This window comes from Trichomonas vaginalis, chromosome II (genome assembly GCF_026262505.1).
Source record: "Trichomonas vaginalis G3 chromosome II, whole genome shotgun sequence".
NCBI classification, from domain to species: Eukaryota; Parabasalia; order Trichomonadida; family Trichomonadidae; genus Trichomonas; species Trichomonas vaginalis.
In genome coordinates this window covers 11,864,801-11,892,614 of record NC_067204.1, presented here as the reverse complement: position 1 = coordinate 11,892,614, position 27,814 = coordinate 11,864,801, and the positions used below count along the sequence as shown (strand labels likewise).

The 27,814-nt window shown below is 33.9% G+C and overlaps 16 protein-coding genes across 16 annotated transcripts; 7 read left to right on the top strand and 9 right to left on the bottom strand.

The window, feature by feature from the left end:
* Positions 1-162: 162 nt before the first annotated feature.
* Positions 163-1,589, bottom strand: TVAGG3_0529490 (dolichyl monophosphate biosynthetic process; the record flags this gene model as incomplete). The annotated part of the gene is made up of 1 exon (XM_001583991.1): positions 187-1,584. One exon carries the CDS (start codon positions 1,582-1,584, stop codon positions 187-189), a length of 1,398 nt encoding a protein of 465 aa, XP_001584041.1.
* A 39-nt stretch (positions 1,590-1,628) lies between these two features.
* On the top strand, positions 1,629-2,444 carry TVAGG3_0529480 (bromodomain family; the record flags this gene model as incomplete). Its single annotated transcript, XM_001583990.2, has 1 exon — positions 1,630-2,415. One exon carries the CDS (start codon positions 1,630-1,632, stop codon positions 2,413-2,415), a length of 786 nt encoding a protein of 261 aa, XP_001584040.1.
* Positions 2,445-2,751: 307 nt separating this feature from the next.
* TVAGG3_0529470 (ankyrin repeat and SOCS box-containing protein 4 family) lies at positions 2,752-4,501 on the top strand (the record flags this gene model as incomplete). Its single annotated transcript, XM_001583989.2, has 1 exon — positions 2,752-4,260. One exon carries the CDS (start codon positions 2,752-2,754, stop codon positions 4,258-4,260), a length of 1,509 nt encoding a protein of 502 aa, XP_001584039.1.
* Positions 4,502-4,820: 319 nt separating this feature from the next.
* Positions 4,821-8,328, bottom strand: TVAGG3_0529460 (uncharacterized protein; the record flags this gene model as incomplete). The annotated part of the gene is made up of 1 exon (XM_001583988.1): positions 4,882-8,328. The coding sequence occupies one exon, from the start codon at positions 8,326-8,328 to the stop codon at positions 4,882-4,884; it is 3,447 nt and encodes a 1,148-aa protein (XP_001584038.1).
* Positions 8,329-8,688: 360 nt separating this feature from the next.
* TVAGG3_0529450 (aminoacyl-tRNA editing domain-containing protein) lies at positions 8,689-9,286 on the bottom strand (the record flags this gene model as incomplete). The annotated part of the gene is made up of 1 exon (XM_001583987.1): positions 8,774-9,286. The coding sequence occupies one exon, from the start codon at positions 9,284-9,286 to the stop codon at positions 8,774-8,776; it is 513 nt and encodes a 170-aa protein (XP_001584037.1).
* A 481-nt stretch (positions 9,287-9,767) lies between these two features.
* TVAGG3_0529440 (microtubule-based process) lies at positions 9,768-11,467 on the top strand (the record flags this gene model as incomplete). The annotated part of the gene is made up of 1 exon (XM_001583986.2): positions 9,856-11,319. The coding sequence occupies one exon, from the start codon at positions 9,856-9,858 to the stop codon at positions 11,317-11,319; it is 1,464 nt and encodes a 487-aa protein (XP_001584036.1).
* A 131-nt stretch (positions 11,468-11,598) lies between these two features.
* Positions 11,599-12,897, top strand: TVAGG3_0529420 (armadillo (ARM) repeat-containing protein family; the record flags this gene model as incomplete). The annotated part of the gene is made up of 1 exon (XM_001583985.1): positions 11,599-12,897. One exon carries the CDS (start codon positions 11,599-11,601, stop codon positions 12,895-12,897), a length of 1,299 nt encoding a protein of 432 aa, XP_001584035.1.
* Positions 12,898-13,249: 352 nt separating this feature from the next.
* Positions 13,250-13,745, top strand: TVAGG3_0529430 (cysteine-rich, acidic integral membrane protein-related family; the record flags this gene model as incomplete). The annotated part of the gene is made up of 1 exon (XM_001583984.2): positions 13,254-13,718. The coding sequence occupies one exon, from the start codon at positions 13,254-13,256 to the stop codon at positions 13,716-13,718; it is 465 nt and encodes a 154-aa protein (XP_001584034.1).
* A 235-nt stretch (positions 13,746-13,980) lies between these two features.
* Positions 13,981-14,337, bottom strand: TVAGG3_0529410 (uncharacterized protein; the record flags this gene model as incomplete). The annotated part of the gene is made up of 1 exon (XM_001583983.1): positions 13,981-14,337. One exon carries the CDS (start codon positions 14,335-14,337, stop codon positions 13,981-13,983), a length of 357 nt encoding a protein of 118 aa, XP_001584033.1.
* A 768-nt stretch (positions 14,338-15,105) lies between these two features.
* On the top strand, positions 15,106-16,862 carry TVAGG3_0529400 (cation efflux family; the record flags this gene model as incomplete). Its single annotated transcript, XM_001583982.2, has 1 exon — positions 15,212-16,516. One exon carries the CDS (start codon positions 15,212-15,214, stop codon positions 16,514-16,516), a length of 1,305 nt encoding a protein of 434 aa, XP_001584032.1.
* A 130-nt stretch (positions 16,863-16,992) lies between these two features.
* TVAGG3_0529390 (Chain Q 40s Ribosomal Protein S16) lies at positions 16,993-17,524 on the top strand (the record flags this gene model as incomplete). Its single annotated transcript, XM_001583981.2, has 1 exon — positions 17,015-17,437. One exon carries the CDS (start codon positions 17,015-17,017, stop codon positions 17,435-17,437), a length of 423 nt encoding a protein of 140 aa, XP_001584031.1.
* Positions 17,525-17,935: 411 nt separating this feature from the next.
* Positions 17,936-19,291, bottom strand: TVAGG3_0529380 (A-type inclusion protein-related family; the record flags this gene model as incomplete). The annotated part of the gene is made up of 1 exon (XM_001583980.1): positions 17,979-19,277. The coding sequence occupies one exon, from the start codon at positions 19,275-19,277 to the stop codon at positions 17,979-17,981; it is 1,299 nt and encodes a 432-aa protein (XP_001584030.1).
* Positions 19,292-19,735: 444 nt separating this feature from the next.
* Positions 19,736-21,189, bottom strand: TVAGG3_0529370 (uncharacterized protein; the record flags this gene model as incomplete). Its single annotated transcript, XM_001583979.1, has 1 exon — positions 19,762-21,171. One exon carries the CDS (start codon positions 21,169-21,171, stop codon positions 19,762-19,764), a length of 1,410 nt encoding a protein of 469 aa, XP_001584029.1.
* An 829-nt stretch (positions 21,190-22,018) lies between these two features.
* TVAGG3_0529360 (uncharacterized protein) lies at positions 22,019-23,294 on the bottom strand (the record flags this gene model as incomplete). The annotated part of the gene is made up of 1 exon (XM_001583978.1): positions 22,089-23,282. One exon carries the CDS (start codon positions 23,280-23,282, stop codon positions 22,089-22,091), a length of 1,194 nt encoding a protein of 397 aa, XP_001584028.1.
* Positions 23,295-23,507: 213 nt separating this feature from the next.
* On the bottom strand, positions 23,508-25,687 carry TVAGG3_0529350 (uncharacterized protein; the record flags this gene model as incomplete). The annotated part of the gene is made up of 1 exon (XM_001583977.1): positions 23,640-25,673. The coding sequence occupies one exon, from the start codon at positions 25,671-25,673 to the stop codon at positions 23,640-23,642; it is 2,034 nt and encodes a 677-aa protein (XP_001584027.1).
* A 299-nt stretch (positions 25,688-25,986) lies between these two features.
* TVAGG3_0529340 (ankyrin repeat and SOCS box-containing protein 4 family) lies at positions 25,987-27,774 on the bottom strand (the record flags this gene model as incomplete). The annotated part of the gene is made up of 1 exon (XM_001583976.1): positions 26,098-27,717. The coding sequence occupies one exon, from the start codon at positions 27,715-27,717 to the stop codon at positions 26,098-26,100; it is 1,620 nt and encodes a 539-aa protein (XP_001584026.1).
* Between the last annotated feature and the right edge of the window lie 40 nt (positions 27,775-27,814).

Below are 27,814 nucleotides of genomic sequence, written 5' to 3'. Positions count from 1 at the left end.
AGGTCCAAAAAGACTTTAAAAAATCGAAATGACAGAGTGAAATTTGACCTAACACATTAATTAAATTTTTCACTCTATCCAAGATATAAGGAAACTAGCATCCAGGTAGCTCGAATATATAAATAGTATCTATTTTTGGAGAAAAATCCAAAATGTCAATAATTAATACATAAACAAGAGAAATTTTTAGAATCTTAGATTCATACATTCTACAACGAATGGAAGAATAACAAATGGAAGTGTTAAATTATCAATTTGGGATGTGAAAGCTTCATCCAAAGCTCCAACAAGTGAAGGAATGGATAGAAGCAATGATTTGATGATGTCAATATTAAAAACACCAATTGATGTCAAAACAACAATAGTAATCCATGTACCAAAGAATGCACCAATTGTGCCTTCAATTGATTTCTTAGATCCTGGCCATTTGTGCTTTCCAAACTTAATTCCAATAGCACTTGCCGCAGCATCACCAATAGCGAGAACAGAAATTCCACAAACTTTGCACGCCATTCCACCAAATCCTTCATTGGACGAAAAGATAACAGGAAGACCACATCCAAGCAATAAGAAAAGATGTGTTAAAATAAGCTCACCGCTGTCTCTTTCATCAAGGAAATCTCCAACATATGACTCAATCATTGTTGCAACAAATGGAAATCGAGTTAATCGAAGCATTTCAACAAATAAGAAAACATAAATAGCTCCTGAAATGGCGAATCGCATCAGGATAACATCCATAGAAACAGGGACTATGAATACTAGCAATGCCATGATATGGAAGAACTTACGTTGAACAATTTGTGGAAAATTAGATAATCCTTTCCAAAAAACCGAAATAAGAATAAAAATGACGCAGACTGCAGCACAATAGCCAATAATAGCTATCCTCTTAATGTCGAAAATAAACTGGATCAAGTATTTGTAGTGATAAACTGCGAAATACAAAGGTAAGAAACCGAAAACGATGCAAATAGGGCGGCGAATGAGAAGACCCATACAAAGGCAAAGTATACCATCTAATATGAGTGCCGAATCGATCTGAACTAATGGATTCTCGAAGTCAATAACTGTTCGAATTGGAAGTCCTGAAAGAGTGGCAACCATGATAGCTTCACCGACTGTAAATGAACCTGTAGCTTTGCGCATGATAACTGTGATCACAAATGATGAAAAGATTATTGTTACAAGCGAAAGAATGATATTTTGATTTGAAAAGTATGAGACCAAACAAGGGAACCCAATTAAAACGACAATAGAAAATTTGAAATCGAGTGTTGGAAATCTTTGCTTAGAAAGTAAAAATAGAAATGCAAATGTAATCGAGATCAAAAGAGCGTCAAAAGCATGATTTGATTCAAGAGCGACCAAAGCTGTTGGAACTGATAATAATCCGCCAACAATCTGTGGTGCTGAACCATGCCTGAAAACTGGTCGCTCGTGAATTAAGTTATTAAGCCATGCAAGGATCAAAAGAATGGCTAGATATATAGAATAGTGTATATCACCTGCAAATGCGTCATGAATAGCTATGATTATCAATCCATATGACCAAATAGTTGAATCTCTAAATTCAAGCGACATTTTTGACAAAAAAAAATTCAGAAAAAAGTGACAAAATTGACAAAAATGAATGAACAACAAATTCTATCATGTAGAAAGATATTTGAAGCAGTAACAAGGCGTCCAATTGCTAAACTTTTCTGGGATTCGTCAGCAGATCTTAATAATAAGGATATTTCTCGCCCAATTTCGTTAAGTTATATTTCTGAAAAATTAGATCGACAAATATACAAAACACCAGCAGATTTCGTTAACGATATGCGTCAACTCTTCTTGAATGGTGATTGCTATGATCGAGAGGACTCCTTAAGACCTGCAGCGATTGGTTTATTAATTAACGACTTTGAAAATGCGCTTGCTATATATTCACCATCCTCATTATCTCTAAACATCAAACTCCGTGTTACTCTTGACGAACTCGAAAATGTAGTTGAATCTCCTGTAGAAGAAACAACTGGACGCGTAACCTACAAATCAGAGCCAGCAAGTTACTTCCTGACGCATTACAATATTGATCCTGAGAATGTAACAATCGCAGATCTAAAACATGAAATTTCGTTACTTAAAACGCCCAAATTAATTTTGAAGGTTATCCACTACATTCACAAGCTCCAGCCAGATGCGCTGCTCTCCGGACAAGGAGTTTCGATTTTATATTCAAGACTTACTAAAGAAAACCTTTCTCTCATTCAAACATACATCAAAAAGATCATGACTGATGCTGCAATTGGAAGAATCAGTGGTCTTGAAAATTCTGCACTTAGAGAACCAGAATCAACAATTATTCAACAGATTGACTTCGTTGAGTCAGATAAACCAGAAAGAAGATCTTCTCGAAGAAGTAAGAATTAATTGCTTTTACATTGATAGATGCAATTACTTTGTTTGTTTTTAATTCCAAATAAATGTTATTTTGTATTATTTAGAACACAAGTTATTACACTAACTTTGCTTTTAGTATGAGAGTTTTCTTTTCTAGCTCTTGTTTGATAACTTTTCTTTATTTTTTTCCATCCAAAAGAAATATTCACATTAATATTTTATTCTATTGGCTCCAATATTTTTAACAACCGCTATGCAGAGCAATACTTTGACTTTCAGAGGATCTTCAGATACGACATAGATACATACAATGGGCTACATCAGTTGAATACTGAAAATAAAGAAGAATTAAACAAAATTTACCGAATGATCAAAACAAATTTGATTGATTCACGGAGATATCGCCCAAAAAAGATTATAGAAAATATTTTGAATATTATCCCTTATAACAACCGCTATGCAGAGCAATATTTGGAACTTGCAAAACACATATATGATGAATATCGCGTTGAAGGGGTTATGTATTGTAATATATTTAATGATCTGTTTTATAAAGAATATGGAATTAAATTAAACAAGTCTGCCGATTTTAAAGAAAATAACTCAGGCAATCTCGATGTTCATACAGAAAATACAATTTACAGAACAATTATGTATAACGACCTAAAAATATTCATCTTATTCACAGAAAGAGAAGGTTTTGATAAAGACGAAAGACTTATCAGTAGATTATATCCACCATCTAAGAAAGGATATTCAATGCTTGAATTATGTTGTTATCATGGAGCAGTTGATTGTTTCAAGTTATTAAGAACAAAATTTAACTCAGATATAACTCAAAAATGTCTACGATTTTCATTTTTAGGCGGAAATCCAGAGATCATGAGTGAATGTTTGAAATTTCAAACACCAAATCAAAAATGCATGAAATATGCAATTATTTCACACAACATTGATTTTGTTACATTCTTGATGAATGAATACAATTTAGAGATTAGTTTATATGATTGTGGAAAATATAATAATCTTGAATCATTTTTTGTTTATTATGTTCAAACTAATGATATTAACGAATGTTTTTATCTTTCAGCATTTTATGAAATGTTACCTCTTTGTGAATACTTCATTGTACATGGTGCAAATATCCATACTAAAGATTGTTGTGGGGATAGCGCTTTTCATAGAGCAGTAAATTATAATAACAAAGAGATGGCCGAACTTCTTCTTTCTTATGGTGCAAATATCAATGCCAAAAATAGTTTTGGAAATACACCTCTTCATATGGCAGCATTAGCTGATCGTAAAGAAATGGTCGAATTTCTTATTTCACATGGTGCAAATATTTATTTACAAGGTAGAGCTGGAGAAACAGCTCTTCTATATGCAGCAGCAAATAATCGTAAAGAAGTTTTAAAAGTTCTTATTTCACATGGTGCAAATATCAATGAAAAGGATTACCATGATAATACCGCACTTCAATTAGCATCATATAATGATAGTAAAGAAATGATCGAATATCTTATTTCTAATGGTGCGAATATCTATGATAAAAATAAACATGGAAGAACTGCCCTTCATAATGCAGCCAATGAAAATCGCAAAGAAACAGCCGAGATTCTTATTTCTCATGGTGCAAATGTCAATGACAAAGATAATTATGGGAATACCCCTCTTCATTTTGCAGCATGTAAAAATTGTAAAGAAACGGCCGAACTTCTTCTTTCTCATGGTGCAAATATCAGAATGAAGGATAATGATGGGAAAACCGCTTTTTGTGTTGCATCAGAAAATAATTGTAAAGAAACAGCGGAACTTCTTTTTGCATATGGAACTGGATTAAAGTTAATTTTGCCTCCAGAACCAAGAACAGCATAATTTCATAAGTCATAGCCATTTGAAATTGCACTTCATATATGATGTATTCAAACATAAATTACTTCTAGCAATTCATATTTAACAAAAAATATAACGAAATGTTAACATCACATATGTTATTATTTCGTCTTTACAAAAATCATTCTATTAGCAGAAACGCATCATCCTTTGCCATTAAGATTCTTATCTTTCTTTTTCATTTTAAATAAGTATATAAAGAGATATTTAATTAAACATTGAATTTGATCCGCTTATATAATTTTACAATGCAAAAACAATTTTATTTATAAACTTTATTCAGGTTGTTTTTCAGATCTGGAAATTTTACAACTAATTCTTCATACTTTGGTAATAAAGACTTAATAAAGTTAATATATTCCGGATCAACAGAGAAAAGTGCTGCAACTAAGAAAAGATCTTTTATATCTTGTTTAGATTAAAATACATGTATTCTTCATGATGAATTACTATATATAAACACCATATTTTCAACTATTAAAATCTGAATTTATATTTTTGATAAGAAATATAGAAGCAGCTGATCGAAATAATAAATATTATTTGCAAGAAAAAAAGTATTTAAAAAAGGGTTTAGTAAAATAATAAATAATAATAAAAATATTACAGAATAGATATGATTGTAGTATTAGTTCCTGGTTGTTGCTTAGCGACTACAAGCTTCTGTGGCTTCTTTGATGCAGCAGCGATGAACAACAATACTTTAACAATTCTTGAAAGAGTTGTTTGATTTGATTTCTTTTCTTCATCAGGTTTCTTCTCTTCGTTATCTTTGATATCTCTCTCCTTTACTTCTTCTTCCTCATTTCCGTCAATGAAATCTTTAATCTCTTCTTTGATTACATCTGTCACTTTTTCTTTTACTTCCTCTGACACTTTTACTTCCTCTTTTTGAGAATTTTCTTTTTGAGGATTTTCTTGTTGTTTCTGCTGCTGGATGAGGATTTCCTTCTGAGCGCGGAGTGACTCAACAACTGAGATAGATCTTGGAGAAACGAGTGCCAAGATATCATTTAATCTAATTCTCATTTCGTTGTCAGTAATTCCTGATTTGTAACCAGGAGATTTCTTCTGCAAAACTTGGTCAGCCCATTCAGACCATTCTCTCGACATCTGTATAGATCTAGAGTTCTTGATCTGGTTGCTTTCGTTGTCATTCTGTTCTACTTTCTGTATCAAAGCATCAACAGTTTTAATAACTCTTTGTTTGTTCCATCTGATTTCTTTTCCGATGAAAGAATTCAGCATTTCTCCCAACTCCCCAACAAACACTTCAACCTCGTGTTTCTGTCTGTTTATTGCTGTCTGGCTGAGCTGTGTAACTTGGCTCATCTCTGTCTGTTTGGATGGAGACATCTGCAATGAAACAGAGTTGTTCAAATCCCTTGTAACAGGTTTGGAAGGTGAAGTTTGTTTGACAGGAGAAATGGATGTTTGTCTAACAGGAGAACTCGATGTCAAAGAGATACTTCTTGTTGTTGTCGTGTATTTCCTGAGCTCTTGTGTTAGTTCTTGGTTCTTCTGCTTCTCTTCTTCAAGCTTGGCCTGTAAATTCTTCAATCTCTTCTGTTGTTTATCGCTGTCGGAAACGGCCATGATCAATGTGGATTTTTCGGCTTCGTTTTGGTTCTTTTCTGTTGATCTTGTTTCTTGTAACTCGTTATAAAGATCTGTGATTCTTCTGACTTTGGCTTGTTCCTTCTTCAGTTTTCCTCGTGAAACTGTTAATTCGTTGGTCAAAGCATTGATTTCATCTTTAAATCTCTTTTCAAGCCTAGCCTTTTCTTCTTCATTGAGTTTCCTTTGGTGATCCAAGACATTGTTCAATCTCGTCTCGTATTTGTCTTGTCTTTCTTTCATTGTTTGCTCTAATTGTTCTCTTTCTTGAATTAGCTGTTCTTTTGCAGCTGTTAAGGTCTTGTTAGTCTCCTTTTGGCTGTCAAGCTCCCTTGTGAGTTCTTTAGACTTGGTTTGTTGGTCGTTGTTGGCGATTTCGGAATTCTTTATCTTATTCTGAAGTTCAGCGATTTGCTTCTGTAAATCGTTGATAACATGGCCAGAGTTATCGACTTGATCTTGTAATTCTTTGACTTGCCTCTTCCAGTTCGCTTTCTCTTTTTCTGTTTCAATCTTTGAGTTCATGATCTCTTTGGAAACGCCATTCCTATGGAGATTCAAGTCTTCTCTCAATTCTGTCAAAGCTTGGGAAACAACTGGTGGAAGACCTGTAATTTTGCCGGAATATCCGATAAGTGGTCGGACGTATTTATCGAGGTCGTTGATCATGTTACTTGTTTCTTCGATATATTTGCAGAGGCACTGGAAAATATCGGTTGTTGTGCCATGGAAATTCAATGTCTTGGAAATTACGTCCAAAAGCTGTTTGAAGACCGGTTGGAGTTCAAGCAGATACTGGGATACTGCAGTTGGAAGTTCTTTGTCGGTGCAAACAAATGGAAGAACTAATTTGACCTTCTTGAGCTCGTCAATCTCGTATTTGGTGAATTCCCTGAGCTTTGTGCAGATTGCTGCAAGAACTGCTCCAGATCCAGCTTCTGTTGTAGATTTCATTTCGTATTTATCAGTAAATCCAGCGATATATGCACAAAGTGAGTCTTCTTCAGCTGATGAATAGCAAATATCCTTAAGAAGTTGCTTAACTTCTGCAATTTCGTTAAGAATATCTAATCTAAGTGTAGAATCAGTCAAAACAGGACGTTGGATGTCCTGAAGGAGCTTAATATCAGCATGGTTGTTTCTAATAAGCTCTGTTGTGAAGCGGCTAAGAGAATCAACCAAAGCTGTCAAATCTTGTAAGTTTTTAGCAGTTTCTGGGTCAATTCTTGTTGAAGCGAGGTTACGAACGACATCAGGAAGCTCTGCTTCAGTAACATGGTACTTAGGAAGTACTGCTTCTAAGCATCTTGAAACGATATTTCTTAATCGGGCCAATTCCTCTGTTCTTGTATCCAAAATGTTCTGTGCTTCATCTTTATTGGAATGAGCTTCTTCGAGTTCTTGTTGAAGGTTTTCGATTTCTCCTTCTGCTTCGTTGATATTCATTTGGAAAGAAGAAGCTTGGGCATCGTATTCATCGATTAGTTGATTCTGGCGTTCAATGATGAGAGCCGCGTTATGGTTGGCCTCAACAATCTGAGCAATTTGCTTATCTTGCTCATGAATGTGGTTTGTAAGCTTTGCGATGATGTTTTTAGTCTTAGATTCAGAATCCATCGATTGTAACTTGATTTGCTGAGAAAGAGACATTTCTGATTCTGATTTTTCGATCTTTAATTGCTCATATTCGCTTTTACTGAGTTGTATTTTAGCCTGGAGCTTGTTGATGTAATCATTCTTCATCTTTAAGCGATTCATGGCTTCGTCGTATTGTTTTCTGATGCTTTCCGTTTGAGCTTCAGTTTCACGAAGTCTCTTTTGTATTGAAGCAACAGAATCTGTCATCTGATGATCTTTATCTGTTTGTCCGGCAAGCTGTTCTTCGAGAGATGAGATTTTGGCTTTCAAATTTGTAATTTCAAGCATATGTTTGTTTTCCAAGTCTTCTTTTTCATGTGAGAGTGCAACGCACTTTTCGTTTGCAATATCTGTCTCTTGGTGAGCGAGTTTGACCTCTTGGACTTTCTGAGTGTTTAAATTCTTTAAATTTTTATTTTCTCGTTGAAGTTCAATTAATTTAAGGCGCTCGATATTAACATCCGATGGATGCTGTGCAAGCATTGATGATAATTCTGCAACAGATTGATTTTCCTTCGCTTCTGTGATTGAAGAAATTATATGACGTAAAGCTGTTTCGATTGCCTTTGATGCTTCGTATTGAATCGGTGACTCTTTGGATGATTCGAGAAGATTTTGGAGCTTTTGGGTAATTTCAGAAAGATCTTCGTGATTTTGAATCAAATCTTCAAGTGAAGGAGAGATTGCCGAACAAAATGCTTTTACATAACTGACAAATTCATTTTGTGTTTGATTCGACTGGACCTGCTCCTCCTGAGGGTGATTCTCCGCTGGATTAGGCTCAGAAGACGTCATTGTAAATACTTTTGTAAACTATTCAAATCAATTTAGGCTGTTACTTCGTCTTTTTGCAATTTTGATTCTAAATTCATATTATACAATGTATGGTGATCCGTTTTTCAATCGTGTAATACGAAAATAATTTAGCTCATTTTTTGCGCGCCAAAAAAAAATTCTTTACATCATTGAATTATGAAAAAAGCCAATTGTTTCATTATACGAATGTAGAAAACTTGTATTTATTGATCGTAATCAAATGGCCTCCAAATATGCTATTTTCAGCTTTATTTCGATTCAATAATCCTAAATTTGAATGATTTATAATCTCTTTAAAAAATCTATAAGTGTTCAGCAAATTATAATGGACTATATATGCTTTAATTTCTGAAATAAAAGATATTAAAATTTATTGAACGGAAATATATATAATAGTTTATTTGGGACAAACCGCATAATCTTTTTATTCGCTTGGCTCCTTCAAATTTGGATCCCAAGCCTTGCAAACATCAATCCACTCAATACTTTTTGTCAAAGTGAACAATTCATCGCAAGTTAGTTTAATTGCGGATGATGCTGTTCCACAAGCAGGGAAAACATGTGAAAATCTCTTCAAAGAGACATCACAATATTTCTTGCAAGGTTCTGGATTATCAAAACCGCATACACCACCAGGTGGATAGCCTGTTAATTCAAATACATCTGATGATTTAAGCATGTTACATTTGCAATTAAATTGGGCTCTGAATTTCTGATTATCAATTCTTGCATCACCTGCGGCCATCACAAGTACTGGTCCTGAAGGTGTTTGAAAAGAAAGAGTCTTGCAAATAATTGCGGGAAGTGTTTTTAGTGCTTGTGCTGCGAGTTCAACTGTGGCGCTTGATTCATGCAATTCTATTACTTCGTTGTCTCTCCCAAACTGCTTTAAATAGTTACGGACCTTTTCCGTAGTGAAATTTCCTTCATGTGACATGAAATTTTTGACACTTTTATTGAATTTGTAATCAAACATTTCAGATTTTTAAGAGTTGGATTGGTCAAATATGGATTATATCAATTGTCCTTCCTGATTATGAAAACGATATTCGTTATTAATTACATTGATGCAACGCGCCACTGATCCATAATCACTAGAGACACTCACATTTTTTGGAATATCTTTTGACATCAAATTTGTATCCAATTTTTTGTTAATAGCTATTGACAATAGCTAGTCAGTGGGCCAGTCTGAGCTATATGTTTACATATAGGAATCAGCATTTGAAAAAGATAGAAAGCCCATGGCGCACTGCGCACCACTAAATTTCAAAAATAATTAGATAATAGAGCTAAGGCTCGATTTGTATATAATGATGTGATGCATAGCTATTTAAAGAAGCAAAATTGCAGTTTTTGAATTGATATCAACTTTTGAAGGTAAAAAATTAAATATAACTTCTTTCTTGCTAAATTCTGTATTTATTCCTCTTCAGCTTGTTGCGTGTTTAATTTTTCATATTTTTTAATCAAACGGAAAATTGACTGAAAATCCGTTAGTTCAAAATGCAGGATCAACTTCAAGCCCTGAATCATCAGGTTATAAAGAAGATCAACCTGTCGAAACATATTGCAGAACTTCTTGAAACTATCACACGCGATCAGCCAGCAGATCCAATCGGCTGCTACGAAGAAATGTCAAAACTTATTTGGAAACAGCGTCATGTCCAAGAAAATCCAGTCATGCCATCTGTTCCACAGGAGGAATTAAATCGTTGCCAAGAAACACTTGATTTGTTAGCCAAGCTTGAATCTCCAGCACGTTCTAAAGTTGATACATTATTCTTCGAAATGAGCTCTAAATGGTCATCATACGGCATTACAATGAGCAAGGACAACGCTCTTATGCTCCAGTGTTCCCTTATTGGACTTGCCGAAAAAGAAGAGATCGTCGGCCTCCGCTTCTGGGGTACATTTTCCACTCCAAACGGCTTGATATATATTGCTGAAGCTGATGTTCCACTTGAGCATCACAATACTCCAGACAACCTTCCACCAGTCGGACAATACGATGTCCCAGCCGAAATTGGCGTTGGTGTCAACAGATTTGTCTACTACTACACTAAATCTCCATTCGATCAATGGCAGCGCCTTCCAGATGTTCGTCCATCTGATATTGTTACATCAAGAAAAGTAACATGGCAGATTTCTGGCGACTTCTCTGCTGCTGTCCGCTCATTTGTACCATTCGATGTTACAGAGGATATCTACATCCGCGCTCTTATTGCTCGTATTTCATCTGCTTGCATTGCCGCGCCAACAGGCTACATGCAGGAATATACACCAGAAGAGGAAGAAGAAGCCCAAGAGCAGCCAGAAGAAGATGGCGAGGAAAAGTCAAAACCACCGAAACAGCTCAAGCTCGTTATCGCTCCAGATTTCGAAGGAACAGAAGTCGATGCTGTTGAATGGGTCCATGTCAGACCATTCATTCTTCCACAGGGTCGTGAGAAATATATTAAGGCACCAAAGCCACCGAAACAGCCAAAGGAGAAGAAGCCAAAAGAAGAGAAGGAAGAACATGGCGAAGAAGAAGGAGAGGAGGAAGATCAGAAGCAACAGGAAGAGCCAGAGGAAGATGCTCCAGAAGAGGAAGAGCAGCCAGAAGAAGGCCCAGAACTCTTCGGAGGCATCAACGATGATGAAGGCTTCGGAGAAGAACAACCAGCTTGGAATTTCAAGACAGTTACATCTCCAATCGCAGGAGAATCATTTGTTGTCGCTGAGTCCCTCAGATGGCCAGGCGCTTACAACCTTACAGACGGAAAGAAGTCATGCTCTATCTATATGGGTACTGGAACTAAGTTCATCGTCGATGGATTCCAGCCACCATCTCCACCTCCAATGGCTGGCGAATACAGACTCAAGATGACAGAAAAGATCGATCCAACTCTTGATGAAGAGAAAGAAGCTGAAAGAAGAAAGAACCCACCGAAAGAGGAAGAAGAGGAGGAAGAGCAGAATGAGTAAAGTTTTTGAATGTCTTCATTTTAATATAATATAACTCTTTTTATTATTAATTCTGAAATTGTATCTCAAAATCCGAACATATTTCTGTAAGTATGGCAGAGTTCGATATGTTATATGGATTATTTCTCATTTTTCGAATGAAAATTTGATTATACTGGAATAATTCTATATTTCAAAAAGATTGGATTAGACTTGGTCCAAAGTTAGCATGGAAATTGAATAATTCCTATTTATTGGAAGCAAAATATGATATGCTAAATCTAAAATCTGACATTTTTAATGAGTGAAAAAGTTATCAATAAAATAATTAAAAACCTAAAGTCTGCAAATGATAACGATAAGCTTGCTGCACTTATGTATCTCACAAAGCTCTTTCCTAAACCAGAAGATCTGAAAAATTCAAAAAGATCAACTGAAATATGGCAAGCTCTACGTTCAACACAGTTCCTTGAAAGAGCACTCAAGTTAGAATCGACGCAGCCGTTGGTTTTTTCGATCCTTTCTGTATTTAATGGAATAGTTCCAAAAAATGAATTAAAACCATTTCTTCCTTTATTGAAAGATGCAATTTCTGCCGAAGACTCGTCATCTGTTATAGTTGAAATATGCCAGAATCTTGATGATATTGTTGACTTTATAAAATTATATCCTTTTAATAAGGAAAATCTTCCAATATTTGCTGCTGCAACAGATGGACCAAAGAAATGTTCAATGGACTCTTCTGTATATAATCTTAGAAAACAGATATTTGACGAAATTGGAAAAGATGAAGATTTAAACATCAGAAGATATCTATTTCTGATTATTTCTCACATGTGCCGATTATCCAATGGATTGTTTGCACTTTATTCGGCTCCAAATAAAATGGATTTGGCTCCATTTTTAGGATCAATTAGATTAGCTTTTATTGAAATCAGACTCCAACTTGATGTACCAGTAAATTATCTGGAAATAGAAAAAGAAGAGAAAGAAGAGAGGCTAAAAGAAGAAAAAGAAGTCAAAAAAGACAAAGATGAAATTGATCTTGATGATGAGGAAGAAGAATTTAAACTTCCTGAGCCAATCCATGGTATGAAATTCTCTCCAAATATAGGTCCTCTAATTAACCCCGATATTACAGCAGCAGCTTCTCAATTACTTGAAAATGCAGTATTTGTTTTACTAGAAAACGAAGATAGACTCAGTGATGATGAAGTTAATAGTTATTTCGAAACACTCAACACTGTTATTATGGATTCAATGGAGATCGTTAAAGCAGCTAATGGAGAAAGAGACAAAGATAGAAAAGAACTTCAAGTTTTGCTTTCAATTATTGGTATGTGGCTACGAGATGCAGAGTTTCTGTGCGCAAACAAATCTCTTATTATTGCACTTCCAAATCTTATCCGTCTGTTGAAGTATTTTCCAGCTCAAGCTTTGCAATTCCTCCCTGCTTTCTCAATTTGGAGCGATGAATATCTCAGAAACTTAAAAGTTGCTCAATTCTCTGAACTTGTTGATGTAATTAATGAAGCTGGAGATGATGTAGAGAAGGAAACTGCAAAAATGATTAATTCAAAGATAAGGGGGCTTAAGTGAATATTTTAAGCCTTTCACAGCGAGATTTAAATATTCATTTCAAAGAGAATTCTCTCAATCCAGAATATAAAAGAACGAGAGGAAATTTAAACGTGATCTACTTGATTTCAAAAGAAATTGGGGAGATTAGTTTCCGGCGGTTTGACACTAGCTAGATTACGATTTGAGAGGGGACTAAATTAAAAATTGAAAAGAATGTTTATTTTTCAAATTCTTCTATGAGATTTGATTGAACTTAAGTAGTACATGATAAATTAAAATTTCACTACAAATTGAAAAGAATTTTTTGAGAAGGAAAAGAGTTTCTTTCAAAATATTGAGAATGCATAGAAACTGTAGAATTTTCATTTTTAGGAATGTCATCCGAGACAACATGCCATTGCAATAAGCAAGCTACAGAGACCTGCCACTGCGGCAAAGAATGTAAATGTTGTGGCTCAAAGCAAGAAGGAAAGACTGAATGCCACTGCTGCGAAGGTTGCAAGTGTGGTCCAGATTGCCACTGCACTAAGGATAATAAGTGCTGCCCAGAATGCAAGTGTGGAGAAGGCTGCCACTGCTGCGAAGGCTGCAAATGTGGTCCAGATTGCCACTGCACTAAGGATAATAAGTGCTGCCCAGAATGCAAGTGTGGAGAAGGCTGCCACTGCTGCGAAGGCTGCAAATGTGGTCCAGATTGCCACTGCACTAAGGATAATAAGTGCTGCCCAGAATGCAAGTGCGGAGAAGGCTGCCACTGCTGTGAAGGCTGCAAGTGTGGTCCAGATTGCCACTGCACTAAGGACAATAAGTGCTGCCCAGAGTGCAAGTGTGATCATTAAATATAAAAAATCACTATATTTGTATCAAATAATATTATTTATTTATTTTTTTTACATAGAATATTTATTTCAAACAACATACTTTTGAATAAATCTTGTAGAAAACTAAAGTAATGTAATCTAAATGCATAGAAAAAATCGAAATTGAAATTTTCTGTTTGATCGTAAGATATTTACGAATCATCACATAAGATGAGTATGAAATCTTCTGATATTGCGAATATTTGTATTTGGTTCACAAATTAATCGACATATAAGAATTCTATTTAGATAATTCTTGCATAAGTTTCTTTCTTTGTTTTAACAAGCTTCTCAATTCCTCTTCTTTTTCAACTATTTGCATTTGGTAATCTTTTATCTCATCTTCAGAAATTTTTGTTTCAGTTTTTGAAGATTGTGCAGCATTTCTTTTGCTAATCGCTTTTATTTCTGATTTTAAATTCTTTTCCTGTAATTGTAGTTCTTCTATTTGTTTTTGATATTTTTCATATAGTGGCTTCGAAGCTGCTTCATATGCCATATAGGCTCTTAAATCCAAAGCAAGCTTTTTAACTAATTTTCTGAGTTCTTGTTCATTTTTTGGCTCAGTAACAGAAAAAAAGCTTGATTCTGGTAACATATGAGGCTACCATTTTATATAATCTACTCCCCCATCTTATTTGCTAAATGATAATGATTACATTTCCGGTATAATACTGGCTTTAATTCCGAGTTTCAAAAAGTTCCTGATGAATTTTACTATCAAACAAAGATAAATAAGATTTTAATAATTCACTGATCGTTAATCTTTTAAAAATATCAAGTTAAATATAACAAACAATTAAAAATAATACTTTTTACATATAGATATCCAGCTAATAATGTCCAAAAAATAACAAAATTTTGAAATTTGAATTTAAAAATAAAATTTTTGCTAAACAAAATCTTTTGTAATTGTAATTTTGAGGAATGATACTTAAGCTAATAATTTTAAAGACATAGTGTTTGTTAAATTTTTCATATTGAACTTGAAATATTTTATAAATATCAAAATTATATTTCTTATAAGGCATGACATCATATCAATGATTGGTTGGCAAGTAAATATCATCAAATATAAAGCAGTTGGGCTAAGTTGAATCTCAATATATAAGAATTTTATGATTCAATTATATGAATCATAATATATAACATATGTGGATGCCTTAAGGTAAGCAAAAATCCATAAAAACACATGTAATCTCTTCAAAGCACTGTTTAAAAATAGTATCTTATGATTTCTGAATTTACAAAAGAATCTAAAATTCATTCAATAACATTGAGCCAAATGCTCCATTGGTTGATAAGCAAATGAGCTGTAGAAAGTTCAATCTTATTCTTGATTTATTAAACGCTAATTTTTTACAAGTTTGTTTTTTATGTTTTCAGAGAAGAACTTGAAAAAGTTTTCGAAGTTGTTTCTCGATCATTATTATCTATTTTTCACAGTAGTGTTCGCGTTATCATATTATATCATGCAAATCGCGCCATTACCAAGTTTATCAATTTTATTCTCAATAATTTTTCATTTCCCTTATATATTTGCAGATATTTCAAAGTATCATCACATTTACTTAATGACTGCTCAATGCTTAATTGTTACATCTTTAGTTTCTTCAGGATTAGACTTTTCAGAATGTTTATTTTACTTTTTCATTCAACAAAATACTATTTCATTACTAAAGGATCGTTCTCCAATTGTTATTTTACTTCTTTCTCTCGAATCAATTTTCATATTTAATTCTGACCATCTTACACATTTATCAATCGCTTTTATTGCATTTTGTTTTGTTGGCCAGTTCGCAATTTACATCGTATTCCCATCAGAATTCCATAATTTACAATTCCCTTCAAAAACAATGATTTTTGGTATGTTAATCGATTTATGCTGCGGAGTTAAAGTGAAACCATTTTTGTTCCTAATTGCAGTTGTACTATATCCGGTCTCTAATTTTACATATACTTCAATTTACAGATTTACAAGAGAAAATCTCTTTTCTTTCATATATTTAATAGTATCATTCACAATGAATATATACGGTATAATGTCTGGCATTAAACTGGGGGCAGGACCATTGATAATTTCATCAGAATTATCACTTTATAATACAATTTCATTGATGATCGTTCTTTTCGGTGAAATCATTGCTAGAGAACCGATATCAAAAGAATTTTCATACGGAAAGGGCAGAATTAAATATGTTTTCCAATTAACAAGTTCAATTATTATTTTATACTCCGCTTTCTTTTTACTCGTTGATAATACAACATCCTGCTTCATGGATTCGATTTATGTTCGCGATCCGTCACGAGTTGTTTTACTTTCCCTTGTAGATTTTGGAATTTCTTTATTTGGTGCTATATCAATAGGAAATGCTGCATTGACATCATTCTCTTTGATGTGTGATATATTTATATCATCATCTGCTCTTATTTCTTCACTATTTGATTATTTATTCAATTTTCCCTCATTTGATATCGTAATTTCTTACTTTATTATTGTCACAATATTCATAACTACTGTATCAGAACTAAGAGATTCATTATATGCTTTAATGTTGTGTTCTTCAAGAAAATTATTTGCAAAGACATTGAATGCATTTAATCTAAGCTATAGAACAACAGTTTTCCACTATTGGAGTACTGGATCGCAGCGAAATGTTATTAATATAAAGACCCAAGTAAGTCGAAGCAATAATAAGACAAGCTTGAAGGCAATGAAGCAATACTTTAGGAAAAAAGGAATAGAATCAACCATTGAACTACATTATAATGATTAATTAGCATTTTAATCGCATTATTCAAAATAATTTCATCTTTATTGCAAATTAATCATACAGTATAGAGTATAATACAATTTTTAGAACATTTATGACGCATGTTATGCATTTTTGTTGCAACATTTCATATTTTCAGAATTTATTTTCCTGAAATATGATTTAATCATTGACTTACCGAAACCAAGAGTCTTTGATTCAAGTAATTTAGTCAATTCTTTCTTGCTTTCAAGAATTTCAATAAAATCCAAACCAAAATATATTTACATTCTATTATAAAGAAATATATCTCTGATATTTTGTTCGTATGGTGTACTGTCATGTTGTTATTAATAGTAAAGCTGTTTCTGTCTGATAATAAATTTTTGAAATTTTTGCAGGATAAAGATTCACTCCAAAATTGCGAATACGCAATCCCCATATTACTCTTAGTATAATTTTACAGGAAAATCTAAATTTTGAATTTGAGGGGAAAAAACGGCTTGGCTTATCCTTTTTGATATGAAGAGCGTCCAAGTTTTTGGTCGTAAGAAGACCGCTACAGCCGTAGCCTACTGCTGCGAAGGCTCTGGCCTTATCAAACTCAATGGCACACCAATCAATATGGTCTCTTCTGAAACACTCCGTGCCAAGATCCTCGAACCACTCCAACTCATTGGTGAAGAGTCTTGGGGCAACCTCGACATCCGCGTTCGCGTCCACGGTGGTGGCCACGTCGCTCAGGTCTACGCTATCCGCCAGGCTGTCGCTAAGGCCATCGTTGCTTACTATCAGAAGTATGTTGATGAGGCAACAAAGACAGAAATCAAGAACACACTCCTCGGCTACGATCGTACACTCCTTGTCGCAGATCCACGTCGTATGGAACCAAAGAAGTTCGGTGGTCAGGGTGCCCGTGTCCGCAGACAGATGTCATACCGTTAAAAATTTCGTCATACAATTGCTATTGTCAATTACGACAAAAATTATAATATTTTTATTATAATAAATCAAAATTTTTCTTTTTGCAATGAATATACAGGACTTAAATTGATAAAAAACATGTCATATGCCCTGTATATATCCTTCTGAGTTATAAAATCACTTTCATTGCAAAAATTCTAATTTGAATTTTTGAAATTTACACATATAATAATGATCATGCATCATCTTCATTAGTAGCTTGCAAAAACTAATATATAGATCATAATATCAACTCTAGATTAAAACTCATTTTCATGATTAAGGTCTCATTAGCCTACATTTACGCAGAAAATTGACAGAAACTTACTGATAAAGTGAAATGAAGGCGAAGTTAGTGAAAATGGATTTATGCTTTCATGAAATTTTGATATTTTTGATAATTTTGAATTAATGAAGACATTATTAAGGGTTTGTTTGAGTGTGCTATCAAAAAATTATGAAGATGATTTGAAATAAATCTTTTATTTAATACATAAAAAAATAGATAGTTTTTTGTTGGAGATTATTTGGCCTTTTGGAGGCTCTTTCTAATCTGATCGGAATCTGCTTTGAGTTCTTGAATCTTCTTCTGGTATTCGACAATTTGCCTGTTGAGGTCGACATTTTGGATAATTAGCTCTTCAAGAAGGAGCTGTTTCTGCTGGAACTCTGGAGATGATGTAATCTGAGTACTTGGCTGCTGTTTGAGGGTCTGGTTCTGGATTTGGAACTCAACAGTGTCGATTTCGTTCTTTTTTCCTTGAATTTCTGATTTGAGCTGGGCCATGTGTTTGGAAATTCTTTCTTTATCGAAAATGATTCCTTCAATCTTCTTTTGAAGTTCTACGTCGATTCTAGGAATCGATGGATCAATTCCGGTGTCTTTCAACTGGGTAACGATCTTTCTGAGATCTGTAGCTTGTTGTTTCCATTTGGATTTGTCTTCTTCGAGCTTCTTTTTCTGGTTGTCGAGGTCTGACAAAAGATTATTGTATTGGTCTGTTAATTCTTCAAGCTGCTTGTTGTATTCGTCGTTAATAACTGTATATTTCTTGAGTTCGACCTCCTGCTGCTCGATATATGCTTTGTTTTCTTGAATAACTGCATCAAGTCTTCCTCTGGCCGCTGCAATCGAATCCTGGGTCTGGGCGATCTCTTTATCAGCAGAGGCTATACGTGTCTTTGTAGTTTCGTAACGAGAATTGGCCATACTTAGTTCTTGATTTTTGATTTGAATTTTCATAGCTATAGAGCGATTGAATGCCTCAAGACTTTCCTGTCTCTTTAGGAATTCAGCCTTGGAGTTTTGGAGAGTCTCTAACTTCATTCTGAGCTTGCGGCTTTGCATTGTTAGATCTTCATGATACATTGGGTAAGCGCGTGATGTTTTAAGAAAATCTACAAGTGGTTGAAGTCTCTTGCATCTTGCTCTAAGCATATCTAAATCTCTCTTCTTTTTAATAATTCTGACTTCGAATTTTTTGTTGTTTTGCGTGAGCATCGATATTTTGCTCTCTTTAACTTCAATTTTCTGTTTGGTAGTTTCGATTTTGTCTGTTAAGTCTTTGAATTGGTTATTTTGGTCTTCTTCATTTTGTGTTTTAAGTGTTACAAGTTTTTGTTTAAGCGAAGCGATTTCATCTTGCACGAGAGCAAGTGATTCTTGATGTCTCTTTTTACTATCTGCTTTCTGTTTCTCTAAATCTTCAACTTGGGCTTTTAATGTCTGATATTCCGCATTTGGCTTTGATAATTCCTTTACTCTTTCTTTAAGGGCAAATGTCTCCTTTCGGACTGCATTCATCCTCGCCTGGAATGACATAAATTCATCTTCTGATATCATCAGGCGTATGTCACATTTTTCATCGGTTGATTTTATTCTAAAAAAAAGGATTTCTGTAGTTTACAAAATTGAGCAATGCCTAAAATCAAATTACTTGAAAATAAGATCAGATATCTCAAACCAACAAAAAATCTCTTTTACATCAATGTTGGAAATTTTTTATCTTATCATGAAACTGAGAAATAATGTTAAACATAATAATTTGAGGCGATTCATCTGTTTCTAAGGTATTCTTGTTGTCGCCATAAAGTAAATAGGTCTTTTGCCGGGTATTGTTACAAAATCAATCAAATTTCAACATAAAAATACAATAATAAAGGATTACAAATTAGTATTTCTAAAGACATATGGTTCCTTTTCATTTAAAGCCAGAAATGTATTAAGAATGCATGATTTTTTGAAAAATATAATTTTATTAGATTTAAACAGTAGATAAATTTTTACATTTAATACTTAATAGTTATTACTCGATCAAACCGTGCTTGTAAGCCATCTGATATGAGAATAATAGCATTTGCATGAGCGGATGTTCGAGTTTAGGTCTTTGATTAAGAACAATAACTGTATCAATAAAATCATCAATGCGAGACATAATATATTCATGAATATCGCGTAAGGCAGGGTTGACATTCATTGGTGAGAAAGTAACTGGAATTTCTGCACCAAGAATATGGACAACGGTGCGTTGGACGAGCTCTAATGACTGAGCATATGTTTTATCTCCGAATAAGAAGCCTTTCTTCAAGCTTTCGAACTGATCAATCTGTTTAGATGCGATTGTGAACGGACGAACTGCCAATTCAAGGAACATTGAGATGGCAGATGAACCCTTAGCATCATCGTAAGCTGCAATGCAAAGAGCAGCCTTTAAAACGTATAAAGCTTCGAAAGGAATATATCTATGAGTAATTGACATGCAAATATCATGAATCATGTCGGCAATGCCCCTCTGCATCGTAATACGAGCTGCCCATTCGCCTGACATGGCCATAAATAGGTTTGTTAAGGCAACAATATTAATATTTTGGGCAACTTGGAATCCTTGGACAACTCCGAGTGATGCAACTGATAATTCTCTCAAGAACAAGTCAATGACGTTATCGCAGCCCAAAACTAAGAATAAATTCTGTAATGAGGCATAATCTGAATGTTGGCGAGCCAATAAACAGATTGCTGTAGCAAAGGACATGTCCATTGAGCATAATGAGTTTCTAAATGATGTAATATAATCTGATGGAGGTCTATTTGAATTTAATACTGAAATGAAAGCAGCAAATTGATTGCGACGGCCAATTTTCGGTGATTCGTTAAATACAAATTGCCTAATCCTGGCTTCATCTTCTGGACTGACGCCTTTGAATCTCAATGATGGTGGAATTGTGAAATTTTCCTTTGTTGTTGGATCTGGAAGAATAGGAATTCTTGCGACTGTATCATTTAGATCGATGACGAGGTTAAAGTAGCCATCAACGTATGCTTGAATTGGATCTGGAATTAATTCTTTTGCATGTATATAAACACGAGCAGTAAATAACGACATTGACGAAAGAACGATAAATCTGAGTGGATTTGGATTAGAAGGAAGAATTCTACGTAATATTTCTTGTAATAATTCAGTTTCTTTTGAAACATAAAAGTGGATAATTTGATCTAAATGCCCTTTGATGTCTCTAAACAATTCGTGGACTGGAATTGCACTTGAATCGTAAATAAAACTTTCAGAACACTGGCGAGATAACAAATGTAAGAATTTCAACACCATTTTAGCGTTTGCAACACCTTCTTCTGAACCCTCACCGAGATAATAGTGGCTAGGGCACTTATTATGATGCTGGACAACAATGTCCATAGCGTGTTTCAGTTCCCTCTCCATACAAATTCTTCGTTAACGAATTGCGTTTTAATTTATATTCAAATTTAAATATCAAAATCAGGATCTGTATGACATCAATATTTTAAATATTAAATTAAAATGGAAAAGAAAATATTAAAAAGTGTCAATACCAAAAAAATCGTTTACAAATTTCAAGTTTTCATTTGAGAGAGGGTCAAAGTTGCTATTTGTCACTTTTCCACAAGAATATAATGGGAAAAAAGTTATCATATAGTTGATCTCATTCACTGAGGTGAGAGATGCATGTAGTGTAGTTTGATAAACAGTGGGATTGCTGCTCTAAGTCCTAGGTTCGAGACACATTGGCTTCATTTTTCTCTTTTTTATTGACGTAAACTATTCAATTTTTGTGTTATCCATTCAAATTTCAGAATTTTTTTTGCAGATTTCACGCTACATTCGAAGTTACCTTTTGTAACAACCACCACCGCCTACGAAAGACGAAAGTGTGTCACGATTTCACCCGGAAATCCGACGGTTGTTTAAGAGTAAGCACTTTTGGCACCTACTCGTTTTCATTTTTTTTTTATTCCTATTCCTCCATGCCAATTTTATATACTTTCTTAACACCCTTCTATGAATTTTGGAAGTACTACTTGAGTTGAAGACATTTCATATATATTTTTACTTACATTATCGGAATCCAATTTGATTATACAATTTGAATGAATAGCTCAATTATACATGATGATACAAATAGTATGTGGAATAGTTCATCTATTAATTTGATGAATATCATTTAGTATCAAGATATATCTTTTATTTTATTGTTCATTTTTCTTGATAAGTATGTGGTTTAAAAATAACTTGAAACAAATAATAAAAAGACAGATTTACAAAGAAAAAAATAACATGAAAATTTCGCAAATATAAAAAAAGTTAAAAAATAATATAAATTAGACTTGATCATTAGCGGTAAACATGATCTTTGAGGATGTGAACTCTTTTAGACGCTGAAGTAATTTATCAATTTGATCTTCTCTGACATTCATCATTTTTGTCTCTCTAGTGATTGATTCTGTAGCATCATCTGCTGCAGCAATAAGCTCCGAGATAGGATCTTCTTTCTTTGATCTCGGTTGTGATTTTTCTATTGAAATTGCAAATAAAGGCAAAAGAGAAGCCGCAGATTCCTTATTTAACTTGAGAGCTAAATCACCACAAACCAAGAGGAAGATTGAGTTAACGCAATCAAATGAAATCGAAGTTTGTTTAAATAAAGTGTAATTATTTGAATTTGCGCTCTTAACTGATACACAGTCGTTAGTTACTCCAACATCTAACTTCTTTCCATTATCTAAATAAACATTAAAATGTCTTGAAGATAATAATTCAGATTCAAACAGTTTTTTAGATAATTGCTGCAGTTCTTCTTGCGGTGTATTGTCATTTGGTAATAACCTAAGAGCTTGGGCAAGAAACATATCTTCTTTATGCATTTCTTGCTGCTGTATAATGTATGATTTTACTAAAGGCAAAATTTGAGGTGTAATTGTAGGTGGGATGTATTTCAACTCAAAAGACCATTTAGCATCAGGATAAAAATATGGAGCAATAGGAGTTAAATCGGGTATTAAGTATAATTTGTATTTTTCTGAAACTGTGCGAACAATAAAGATATAGTCTTTAATCGTTGATAGTTCTGGATGTGTCAAGATAAAAAGTTCATGTAATGTGATCTCAGGAGAAATAGAAATACAAGTGATTTTTCCATCTGGTTCAGTTAGATTAAGTACGATTTGATTAAGTTGTGAGCTTTCTGAAAGTATCTGCTTTACCATCTTTTGCGTGCATTTCTGATTATTTCCAAAACGAAGATTTTCTGGATGTTTTCTAATTTCAGGGAGTGAGAATAAAACTATTGGCGGAATCATAATAGGATTGTGTGATATATTGATTCTTTCTAATAAAAAGCATTGTGAAATTGATAACGGAAGAAAATGAAGATTATTATTTGATAAATCGAGTTCTAAAAGAAAACTATAATCAAAAAACAAGTCATTTCTCAAGAATGATATCTTGTCTCGTTCCATTGCATCATCACGACGGCTCAAATTTAAAATTGTGACATAATTTGGACTCGAACTCATTTTTTTGTAAAAAAAATGCGCCTCAGAAACGCAATGAATAGAAAAACATATGAGATAAAATATACCTTATATCAATGAGATCATGATTATATAAGTATTGCAAGCAAAGTAGACATCTTTGGCGAAATCCAAGAATTCTTCACTAAAATAAGAAGAATTAGAACAAATTATAACTAAGAATATGCTAACTTTCTACTAGGTATGTATGATGTAACGTATAATATACTTTGGAATTCTGAATCAAAAAAATATTTATATGGAAATGAGTATTAAAAGCACCAAAACATTACTGCGTATAAATCATAACTATATTTCTATACATTTACAAATAAACAAACAATAATAAGCGTAAAAAGCTTAAATATTATTAAAAACAAAGGTATAATTCAAAAGTTGTTGGCAGTTTGCTCTTAATTCAGCTCCCATTGGTGTTCTAGAGAATCTTGGTGGTGCAGGAATGACTCTTTTAGCTAATGAAGGGTCAAATTCGATTGGATCTGCAGTTGGAGGTGCAGGAGCGAGCAGCATTGTGAAGTTATACAATGCCTGCTCAGTCATACCTGCAGTTCTCATCAAACTCAGACTTTCAAGGAATTCTCCGTTGATATCAAGAAATTGTGACTCTTGAGGAGTAACAGAAAACACAGACTGTGTTGATTGTGTCGAATGAGTTGATTGTGTAGAGTCTCCACTGGTTTCTGACTCTTGGGAGCCAACATCCATGTCTGATGAAGGAATTTCTTCATCTTTTTTAAGGGCAACCATCATAGATGAAGGCGGAAGCATCATCTCGTTATTAAACGAATTGAATTGTGGCACGTTATCTTCGACTTCCCTCTTTGCGAAATCTTCAAAATCCGTCCAAGCGTCTGATGGTTGGTTTGCTGGCTTTGGAGGCTTCGGAGGTTCTTGTTTGGGCTGCTGCTGGACAGTTTCTTGTGGTATTTGTTGGTTTTCTGAAGGAATTGTTTGAGATTCTGGAGATTGTTGGTTATTTTGAGCAGAAAATGCTTCAAATTCATCACGAAGTCTCTCTTCTTGTTGTGGCATGTCCATTGGCTGCTGGGGTATCGAAATTGGTTGTGGAAAACGTGGTCTTTCTGCTGCACGGCCAAACATTGGATCGTAACCGAAAGGAAGGGTTGCATCAGGGTTAAACTGTGGCTGTGGTTGAGGTTCTTGTGGTCTGTTGGGGTAATTTTGAGGGGAAACAGTTTGTTGAGGATATCTTTGTTGATAAGTCTGAAATTGAGGCTGGAAATTCTGCTGTGGTGACGGTCCTCTTTGCTGTGTTGAGTATCCCGTTGGGGATTGGTTTCTTACTGGGTAATTTTGTGGAGATTGATTTCGGACGGGATAATTTTGAGGTGACGGGCCACGAGCAGGATAACCCTGCGGAGAAGGACCTCTAGCAACATATCCTGTTGGAGATGGACCTCTTGGCTGGTAACTTGAGGGAGATTGATTTCTAACTGGGTAATTTTGAGGAGAAGGACCTCTCTGAGGAAAACTCTGCGGAGATGTATTTCGGACAGGATAATTCTGAGGGGATGGACCTCTTTGTGGGAAATTTTGGGGAGATGCATTTCGCATTTGGTAATTTGGAGGAATTTGATCTCTCATTGGGTAGTTGGGCTGAAAGCTATTTGGTGATGGATTCCTTTGCTGATACATTTGAGGATTTTGCGGGTATTGGTTTGGAGAAGGTCCTCTTTGAGGATATTGCTGCATTCCTGGGTCTCGCATAGGGTAATTCGGTTGCATTTGAGTTCTTACGTGGTAATCTTGAGGAGATGGACCTCTTTGCTGATATGATGGAGGAACTTGCATACTTGGTCTAAATTCAGGGTTAAAACTTTGCGGAGAATTATCTCGGTGTTGAAATGCTTGATTTTGTTGATACATATTGGGTGAATTATCTCTCATTGGAAAATTTGGTGGATAATTTTGAGGAGATGTATTTCTCATAGCATAATCATTTGGCGACATATTTCTAGGATGGAAATCTTGAGGTGAAGCATTTCTATTTGCCATATTTTGTTGAATAAAGCCTGGAGGATAATTATTTGATTGTGGAGGCTGCTGACGAGAAACCTGTTGTTGGAAATCATTTCCTTGAAAGTTTTGAGGTGAGTTATCTCTTGCTTGGAAATTTTGATAATTTTGAGGAGAATTGCTTCTGATTTCATAGTCAATTTGGTAGTTTTGGGGTGAATTATCTCGAACAGGATAATTTGGAGGATATCCTGGTTTAAAATTTGGAGGAGGATTTCTTTGTTGAAAATCATTGGGAGATGGCCCTCTTTGAGGATAGTTTTGTGGATAAAAGCGTTGGTTAAACTCTGGTATTGGCTGTGTTTGGCGATTCACTCCGCCATTATTGTTCTGCATTTTCAGAGTTTTCCTTTTATCTAAAAAAGTGATATTTTCGGGAATCAAGGATTTCGACAACATTCTTAATAACAGTTATACCAATAATTACTGTCAAGTATATATAATGCCATTTTTGACCTTTTTTAAATGTTTACTCAAAGATAGCTTTTCAAATTAATCATTACATTTAAAAATTCATTATAAATTGGTATTTGTACCATGTGGAAGAAGAATCTTGACTGGATCTTCATAAGTAATATCTTCTGCAATATGAAGAGCTTTATTCTTCTCCATCTTTTGAGTTGAAATAGCCTATGTAAAAGAAAAAGTTTTTTATTATTAATTTATTGGACAATATGAAATGCTGCTTTTCCATATTTATCTTTCTCTATGAGGTTTGCATCAAGAGTTAGAAGAAACTCCAGCGGGTTCTCCGTTTTTATCATTTTTCATTGAAATTTGCACCATGTGATAGAAGAACTTCTGCTACTTCTTTATATTTATGTTTTGATGCAATATCAAGAGCAGTTTCTTTATCAAAATCTTTTTCATTGATATTTGCACCATGTGAAAGAAGAAGTTCGACTATTTCTTTGTTATTTTTATATGTTGCTTTATGAAGAGCTGTTTCGCCATCTTGATCCTTTGCATTGACATCTGCACCATGTGTAAGAAGAAGCTCGGCTATTTCTTTATTTTCATTAATTATTGATAAATGAAGGGCTGTTGTTACCCACATATCTTCCTCATTGACATTTGCACCATATGATAGAAGAACTTCTATTGTTTCTTTGCAATTATATTTTGTTGCAATATGAAGAGCGGTTTGATCATCATGATCTTTTTCATTGATATTTGCGCCATGTGAAAGAAGAAGTTCGATTATTTCTTTACAATCATAAAATGCTGCATCAAGAAGAGCTGTTCCTCCATATCCACTTTTTGAATTGATATTTGCACCGTGTGAAATTAGAAGTTCGATTGATTCTTTATTAGCGCGAAATGCTGCTATTTGAAGAGCCGTTTTCCCATCATAATTAAATGCATCGATATTTGCACCATGCGAAAGAAGAAATTCAATTATTTCTGTATTGTTATAACTTGCTGCAATATGAAGAGAAGTTTTTTCAGATTGATTTCGTGCATTGATATTTGCTCCAAGTGAAAAGAAATATTCGCAAAGAGATGGAATACTAAACATCGGTGAATAAACAAAGCATTTATTAACATCATTAGTTTGATCGAAATAAACTAAAAATGCGTCAAGATTTTTATGGATTCCACAGAAAAGTAAATCGATCTCTATATTGTACTCATACATCAAGAATGTAACAAAATCTATTTTATGTGAGATAATTGCATATTTCATACATTCTCTATCTGGTTTTTGATATTTCAAACATTCACTCATGATCTCTGGATTTCCGCCTAAAAATGAGAATTGTAGACATTTTTGAGTTATTTCTGAGTAAAATTTTGTTCTTAATATCTTGAAACAATCAACAGCTCCATGATAACAACATAATTCAAGCATTGAATATCCTTCGTGAAGAAAAGTGTATAAACTACTTTTAAGATTTTTAACTTGATCGAATTCTTCTTTTTCTGTTAAATAAATGAATCTTTCTACATCATTATTCATAATAGCTTTGTAAATTGCATTTTCTGAATGAATATCGATATTTTCTAATTTAATTTCTCCGAGATCATCAGCCTTGTCTAATTTAATCCCATATTCTATATAGAACAATTTATTAGCAAGTTTTGAAATATGCATGACTTCTGTTATATGATAATCATCACAAATTTGTTTCACAAGAGACAAGTATGACTTTGTATAGCGATTATTATATAGAATAATATTCAAAATATCTTTTATAATATTTTGCGGAAGATATTTATTTGAATCAATCAAGTTTGTTTTGATCATATTGTAAATTGAGTTTAATTCTTTTTCATTTGTCGTTTTTAACTGATACAATGCAATATATGAATCAATGTAGTTTTTGTGGATATTTCTTAATTCACTGTATTTGCTTGGAACAATGACTTGATGAGACATTATATAAAATAAAAGATATTCAGTTGCATTTTACCGAATAAATTAATTTTCAGATTTATAAGTAGAAGAAAATCAGCTTCATACATTCCAAGAACAA